This window comes from Notamacropus eugenii, chromosome 5 (assembly GCF_028372415.1).
Source record: "Notamacropus eugenii isolate mMacEug1 chromosome 5, mMacEug1.pri_v2, whole genome shotgun sequence".
NCBI classification, from domain to species: Eukaryota; Metazoa; Chordata; class Mammalia; order Diprotodontia; family Macropodidae; genus Notamacropus; species Notamacropus eugenii.
Genome location: NC_092876.1, coordinates 245,903,981 through 245,912,502, shown reverse-complemented (window position 1 = coordinate 245,912,502; position 8,522 = coordinate 245,903,981). Strand labels below are relative to the sequence as shown.

General features: G+C 41.8%; 1 protein-coding gene across 3 annotated transcripts in view; it reads left to right on the top strand.

Annotated features, from left to right (window-relative positions):
- Positions 1-576: 576 nt before the first annotated feature.
- The window catches only part of CERKL (CERK like autophagy regulator), a 194,109-nt gene continuing 186,163 nt past the window's right edge, over positions 577-8,522 (top strand). For 2 of the 3 annotated variants that reach the window (XM_072612552.1, XM_072612551.1), the window contains exon 1: positions 577-942. In XM_072612552.1, coding sequence (XP_072468653.1) covers positions 693-942 — 250 coding nt within the window. In that variant the 5' untranslated portion in view covers positions 577-692. The remainder of the gene's footprint in view (positions 943-8,522) is intronic. The other variant, XM_072612550.1, reaches the window with a different exon arrangement.

Here is an 8,522-nt window from a genome sequence, read left to right as displayed (position 1 = left end):
TGAAGCAGAGAGACCAGGGGGATGGTTGTCGTCCTGGGGAGAGGGCTTCAGCTGGGGTTGCGGCTCCGACAGGGGCCAAGACGACCCCTCAGCCCTGCAGTCTGACCTGTTCTCCTCGGGGCTTTCATTATTTAGGCTAATGACCTCTCTAACAACCCAACCTTCACAACTCTAGCATCTCCAACCCGCAGCAATCAGACACGGGCTTGGTCACTGCTGAGACCTTGAAGGCTTTGTGAACTGTACCACCTCCAAGATCTGGCTCTTTGGAAGTGACATCCCCAAGCTTTGCTTCCACCTCTGCCACCATCTCATCTGCGCTAAGCCTCGTCTTTTCCAGTGCTTGTGAAGGGCCTGCCTGTCCGGCAAACGTAGAAGAGCTCAGCCCCGGAGGCCGGAGCCGGGAGCCGCGGGTTTTGGCACGTGCACGCGCGCGCCGCGGGCTTCTTAGAGAACTCCCAGACCGTAGTACAGCGAGGCACTTTCCACGGCTTCCTCCGGGGGTGAAGCACAGGCGCGTGCAGGGAGGGGCGGGGCTACCCACCGTGCACACGTTGCTCGCCCCCGCCCCCGGGGGAGGGCGCGCGCCGTTGCTAGGGCGACGACGGACGCGTTGGAAGAACGCTGCTGCCGCTTCCGCGCGGGGCCTGCCCGGGACCCTGCTTGGGCCCCCGTCCGTCCCAGGCTGCGCCATGCCCCGCCTGGCCAGGGGCCGGGTGAGCGCCTTGGCCTGGGGCCCGGAAGGCGGGAAGCAGCCGGCGGGAGCCGAGGCTGGGCCACCTCGGGTGCTGCTTCCATCCGCGTCGCCCGTGCCCAGGGCCGAGCGCATCCTGCAGCGAGGGATCTTTGAGATCGACGGGAGGAGCTGCGACGTGGTGCTGAGCGACAGCGCCCTGCGGTGGAGGCCCATCGAGCCCGAGCGCCCCGCTGCTCCCGCGGCCGGTGAGTGGCCTCGCGCGGCGCCGCTCCTCTCCCGGTGCCGCCCCCGCCCCCAGCCCGGTGCCCCTCGGGGCGCTTTCTCCTCCTCCCCTCCCCCAAGCACCTCCCGGGCCACCGCGTCCCGACGCCTTCCGCAGGGCGCGCGGCTCCATGCGTGCCACCCGGTCCCCCGTGCCGCTCGCGCTTCGCCAAGCCCGCCCCGCCTGGCGCATGTGGACACGGGCCGCCTCCCGCGCGTTCGCCCACCTGCTGCCCCAAAGTGAAACGCAAACTTACTTTGTAGTTGAGAAGAGCTTGTAAAGTTATACAGAAAAAGTCATGCTTTTTATTTGTTTTGTTTCCGAAACCACCGCCGTCGAGGGCATTCTCGACGACGCTAGTTTTGCTTTCACTTGTGGCCGTGCGCCTGAGAACGAGGAGCGGGATCCGTGAGCTCGCTGGGGCCCCTCGGACACTAAGGTGACTTAGCCAGGCACGAAGCGTTTCGGAGGAAGGAAGAGGGGTGCTTGGAAGTCAAGGAGTGTGGAGACAGGAGAAAGAGCCCGGGCGCTGAAGTGGAGACACTCCCCCCTCCAGCGAGTGGGGCGAGGGGCTGTTAGTCACCCTTTTGTATCCATTTGTATCCATTTGTATCCATCTCCTTTGGCAGGAAACTGGTGAAGCCTACGCACTCCTTCTCACAGTGTTTTTAAATGCATAAAATAAAACGAGTAGTATTAACAAAGGGAAAAAAATATTTTGAAATGTAATGATCAAAATTTTAAAAAGGAAGTTCATAAACCTCAGGTTAAGAACTCCTACTGCCTTAGGATTAGTGTGACCTTGGGCAAGTCACTCCACTTCTCTGAGCCTTAGTTTCTCCATCTATAAAGTGGGGATCAGACCTTTAGTGAGAGGCTTAATGGCCTCTTCACCAGAAAGAGCTGGGTTCAGGTTCCCCTTCTGTATATTAGTTATGTGATCCCTGGAAAGTCTATTAACTCTGGGCATACTAGTTATGTGACCCTGGGCCGGTCTCAGTGCTCTAAGCAACATTCTAAGACTAAATTACAGAGAAAGTTCCTGCCTGTATAGATAGGGGAAGTTCCTTCCTGGGAGTTCCCTACACCAGTCGCTATCCCTTCTATAAAGAGGTCTGTTTTCTTGTCCTCTGGGAATTTCCTTTACCTGATAGCTGTCCATCTATCACAATTCTTCCAGGTCACCTTAGTCCTTTTTCCTTCGTCTGGCACTTAGTAGGTACTTATTGATCGATAACTCAAAGGGGTTAAATGATCCATGGACATACAGCTAGCAAGTGTCAGAAGTGAGATTTGAACCTGTTTTTGACTCCCACTCTATTATGGAGTCCACCATGCTGCTACTTAATTTTAATATTCTATCTCAAATTTATTGCTTATAGGTTTGAGCTGGCAAGTTTGTACAATTACCAGCATTTGTTTTTGCTGATTCATTTTTTGTAGACCTGTTTATTATTTAAGGCACAGTGTATGTTATTAATGTGATGGAATAAAATAGTCTACAATACAATGAAATTAGTATACAAAAGGAAAGCAGGAAGCATATATTAAGCATTTACTGTATTCCATGCATTGTATTCAGCAGTAGAAATACAGTTAAAAACTAAAAACCCCTTCTCTCAAGAAGCTTACATGCTAAAGAGAGAAGACAGCTTGAAAAAAGGGAAAAGATTCTCTCTAGATCTCTATTTGAAGTAGATTAAGTATAAAATATTAAGACGTTGTAGACAGGATCTTGTCAAGCTGTTCTCACTGAATAAAAATGTCTTTACTTTTTTTTTTTTATTTTAAGCATAAACATTTCCTTTTCTTGTTTGAAAACAAAACATAACATTCTGTTACTACAATTCAATCAAAATCAGTGACTGGCTTAGAAATCGCTTGTAGGCAAAAGAAAAAAAAAACAAACAATAAAGTTAATTAGTCAAAGGTTACTGCCTGTCTTGAATGACTATAAATAATACTGAATAAGGAAGTTAAAACTTATTTTGGATTGTGAATGGCCATAGTTTGAACAATTAACCTAACTTTTGATGAAAATAAAAGGTTCATGTGGTAATTCACACGTCTCCTAGTTACAAGAATTGTGTTGTTAAAATTAGTTATTTGTAATTCTTAGTGTATTTTTTCCCTCTAGAAACATTATTATGATTGGTAGTTAAGTTCACAGGCTAGTCCCCAAAAGTCTTTTTAGCTCATAATGTAGCTGAAATAAGTTAGATTTCCTAGGTGTTGGGAGACTCCTTATCAATGCAGTGTGGTCACAATGCAGCAATTTGTAGCTTTAGTTGCCTGGGGCACTGTTGTAATGGATTGAAGACAACGGAAAACAATAATTGAATAAGAAATAGTGCTTTATTTTTAATGCTTGTTGATTGAGGACAAGTTGATTTAATTAAAGGAAGGTGAAACTGTAAGTGAATATTTTTGTGGACAATCCAAAAAGGAATTCTGACTCTTTCAAGGGTTATAGAGGTTCTTTGACTCAACAGGTATGTGTTATTCGCTGGAGGTGTGCAAAGTACTGTGCTGGGGATTTAAAGAGAAAAAGTCACATAGGCATTGGGGATGAGGGGAAAGGAAGAGGAAGAGAAAGATGTGCACAAAAATAATACAGGTAAATACATGAGTTTTTTTAAAAAGTGGCGCAAGGGATTTGAGAAAGGAAGGGATCATTTATGGTTAGCGTAAAGGATTAGGGTCAGAGTGTCATTGCCGTAGTGTATGCTTATATGGAGCCAGAATGGAACAGTAGTCTTAAGGTACATAAGAGAAGTAGAAAGTCATACCAACTTGCTTTTCACATACATATATGTATATATTCATATATATACATGTATATATATGAATATATACATATTATATCTGAGACACTTGAAGATTTGATATTTTTGTATTTAATTTCATCACTAAAAATTCCAGCCATGATGTTTTATACTTACTTTATTATCTTAATTAATGAGTGAAATTACTGATATCTTTCTGAGGACATCCAAAATTTGCTGAATTTTGCTACTGCCAAAATGATCACTCATCACTGTTTTTGTTTACTGGGAGGGGAAGGGGAGGAAAAACAGAACCCTTGTAACATAAACATAATCAAAACAAATTTCCAAATTGGCTATTTCAAAAAAATGTCTCATATTCTGCATATTAATCCTTCACTTCTCTGTTAGAGGGTAGGTTTCTTCATCACTGGTCAATGATTGATCATTTTGTTGATCAGGGGTTCTTATAAAAGTCCTTAAAAATTGTATATTTTTACAGTGTTGATGTTTAATATAAATTGTTCCCTGGTTCAACTCATTTTGCATAAGTCCATACAAATCATCCCAGATTTCTCTAAGACTGGCTCTTTCCTCATTTCTTATGGAACAATAATATTTCATTACATTTATGTACCATAATTTGTTCAGCCATTTCCCTTATTAATGGGCATTCCCTTAGTTTCCAGTTCTTTGACATCACAAAAGTGCTACTATAAATATTTTGTACAAATAGGAGGACCTTTTCCCCTTTCCTTGATCCCTTTGGTGTATAGACCTAGTGGTTGTATCGCTACTAGTGACTGGGTCAAAGGGTATGAACAGTTTAATAACTTTTTTGGACATAGTTTCAAATTACTTTCCAGAATTGACTATACCACTTCTTGACTCCAACCTTAGTGTGCCAATGCTCCTATTTGCCTGAAGCTCTTCCAAGGGGAATTTTCTTGAAGTTTCTAATGTAGCAAACCGGGGATAGGGACATGATGGAGATTGTCACTCCTCTCATCTCTTCCTACAAAATTTTCCTTCAGCAACCTGAAGTGAGGTTGGCTTTTTCCATCATCTGGAAGCCAGAAGTGCCCAGTGTGACTCAAAGCTTGAAGAGTCTTGAAGATGGAAGAGATATCCTCTTCTCTTTCACTCTCACTAACTGCGCTCCTCATGTCAGACAGGGTTATTCATCTCCATCAGTGAAGAAGGAGCCCCATACCAGTGGTCTTTGGCACTGTGATTATACATCCTGTGCCCATTTGTTTCAGGGTGTCTTCCTTGGACCCGTACCCTCACACCCCTGCAGGTCCCAGTTGCCCCTAGGAGTTCTAACTCACTCCCTTCTGAGGTAAGAATGAGGTGTCTTTTTAATCACCACCCCGCTTAGAGAACATGTAACACAAGGTCTCTCTGCTGTCACTCCATTGCTATTGCTACCTTTGACTGCTGAATTTGTTCACCCCTCCTGTGTTTCTGCTGTCCCAGGTACTTGTGAAAACAAATCATCTCTTCAGGTGTGGTTTACTTTCTAAGAATGTTTCAAACATCTCTTTATTTTTGAATGTTTATCTTTTTGTTTCCATTTATGGTTTAGCTTAAATTTGTAGGGTAGGTCATCTTTGCATCCTGATCCCCATTTTTCTTAAGAATACATCATTCCAATTCCTTCTGTGTTTTCTGATGGATACAGAATAATCTTGTAATATTTGAATTTCCTTTTATGTTTATTTAAAGTTCTTTAAAGTTCTTGGTGGGTAGCTAGGTGGTACAGTGAATAGAATGCCAGGCCTGGAGTCAGGAAGACTCTTTTTCCTGAGTTCCAGTCTGGTCTCAGACACTTACAAACTGTGTGACCCTGGGCAAGTCACTTAACTCTGTTTGCTTCAGTTTCCTTATCTGTAAAATGAGCTGGAGAAGGAAATAGCAACCACTCCAGTATCTTTTGCCAAGAAAATCATGAATGGGGTCATGAAGAGTCAGATATGACTGAAAAATGACCGAACAACAACAAAAAACTTTTGGTTATTTGTAGAACCTTTTTTTTTCTTTCCTGAATTGATTTAAATTTTACCACCATGGGTCTAGAAATTTGCAGCCTTGATTATTATTGTTGTTCTTCCTGGAGGCCATCTATGATCTCTTTCAAATGCTGTTTCATTTTCTTAGAAATATTGAGAAATTCTGGCTAGTTTTCTTGTATTATTTCTTGCATTAAAGTATTCAGGTTTTTTGACTTTTGGCAAACTTTTAATCCTTATACTGTCTCTGTGTATCCTGTCTTCTGGATCTTGCTGCTTTGTTTAGATAGAGAGCATAATTTCTTTCAATGTTAATTGTTTTTTGTTTCTCTTATTCTAGACTATCCTTCATTTTGGTTATTTTGCATTCTGAATCAATTGTTGTCTCTTTTGTTTCTTTGATGAGACTTGTCATCACAGGTTCAAGTACAGTCAAGCCTCAACATTACCACATTTAACTTTCACAACTTCACGCATGCCCATGATTTTTTATTTTATTAGTTACCTCATTTTCACTTTCAGGTTGCTAACATTGTACATTCAGCCATATATAGCAGAGGAAAAAAAAGATTGTGCCACTCTCTCTTTCCTTTTAAACTCTTCATGATCACCCCTCTGAATTTAGGGTTTGTTTTGCTCATGACTAATCCCCCTTTCCCTGTATCTGTTTCTTTCTGTTTCCCTGTTGATTTTAATGGATTTCTATATCAAACACTGTGTGTATCTTGTATTCTTCTTTGACCAATTCTAGTAAAAGTGAGGTTTATCTGATGCTTGCTCTCCCTTTCTCATTTGTATAAATTTCTATTTGCACCTTCTAATTTTGTGAGATTAGGTCTCCTGTGTTCCACTTTCATTCGCTATTGTATCTTTTCCTCCCTCCATTCCTTTCTTCATTTAAGATCATCAAAACAAAACAAAAATCCCTTTAAGACCCTCTGTCTTATTTACCTCCCTCTATGTCCCTGATAATATTACAGTTATTAGAGGATGCTTGTATGATTCCATCATATGCCCTAAGAATGTAAATATTTCATCCTTAGAAAGTCTCTTCCCAATTACTCACTCAACTTTTCATGTTTCTCTTTACGTTTGTGTTTGTATTTCAAAATTTCTACTCAGCTCTATTCTTTTTTATTAGGATGGCTTTGTTGTTGTTTGGTTGTTTTTTTAATTGTGTCCAAATCTACATGACCCCTTTTGGGATTTTCTTGGCAAAGACACTGGGGTGGTTTGCCATTTCCTCCTGCAGCTCATTTTATGGAAGAGAAACTGAGGTAAACAGGTTTAAGTGACTTGCCCAGGGTCACACAGCTAGTAAGTGTCTGAGACTAGATTTGAACTCAGAAAGAATTTTCCTGACTCCAGGCCTGGTACTGTCTATTTTGCCAACTAGCTGTCCCAGGAAGACTTAGAAGTCCTCCATTTCATTAACAATCCATTTTCCTTCGTAGGTTTATGCTCAGTTTTTTGGGTATTTTTTTCTTGGTTGTAAGCCTTTTCTCTTATGCCTTCTGGAATATCACATTAATGCTTTTTCCTCCTTTATTGTGGTAGCTCTTTAGTCTTTTGTGCTACTCAGTGTGGTTGCTCAGTTCTTGAACTCTTTCTGAACACTTGTAGTATCTTTGACTGGGAAATGGTGGATTTTGTCTGTGTTATTCATGGGAGTTTTCGTTTATAGCTTTCTGTTACCAGTGGATTCTATTGTCACTTGGCCCTCTGGTTCTTGAAATAGGATGTCTAGGGTCTTTTGTTTTGTCATGGCATTCAGATAGTTGTTGATTTCTTATATTATCTCTTCGTGATCTGTTTCCCGGGTGAATTGTTTATGCTATGAGAGACCTTATATTTTTTCATTATTTTGATTCGTTTTAATAGTTCTTTTTGTGTCATGGGGAATCATTAACTTATCTTTGGTCTATTCTGATTTTCAAGGAGTCTGTTAATTGGAGTAAGGTTGTATACTTCTTTGGCTAAGCTTTTAGTTATTTTACCCAGTCTCTTCCCTAGTTCATTCCCCTCGCCATGTCATTCTTCTATTGCTCTCATTTCATTTATATCATCACTTTTAACTCTTTAAAAAATTCTTATGTCATTTCTTCTAAGAATTCTAATAGATGTGGGAAATGCATCTCTATTTTTCCTTGAGGCTTTTATTGTAGGTGTTTCGAATTTATTTTCTTCTGAGTTTGTGTTTGGAGCATATCTGGTATCGTATTAGTTCTTTATCTTTTTTGTTAACATATTCTTCCAATAATCTGTTCTGAGCAATCTGTTATTGCACTGGGGTGGGGGTAGGGAGACTGAGTGTATTGTCCTTGCCCCCCAGGGAGACCAAAACTTACAATAATGCCTTAGGTGGGATGAATGAGTCCATGATCTGCCATCGGGCAGTCCTCCACTTGAGATTTTGGACAGTGAATCTGGACTAAGTCAGAAGTACTTCTGTCCTCTCTGGATGCTGGAAGGTGGAAGAAAAAGAACTCTCCTCTCCCAGGCTCTCACTGGTTCTGCCCTTCATACAAACACAGTGCATAAAGTAGAATCATTCTCTCCAGAAAAGAGGAGAGTCTTGTGCAGATAACTAAAGTCAAACCTGTTGTTTGTGATTTTACACACGCACACACACACACACACACACACACACTTTCTTTCCTAAGGTGTCTTCTGAGCTCTTTGATGTCTGTAATAGTTTGAATGACTTCTGAATTCTGTGTTTTCTGATTATTCCTTGACTGGCATTTTTTTTAAAGAGACTTGAATACCAGGATTTGCAGTAATTT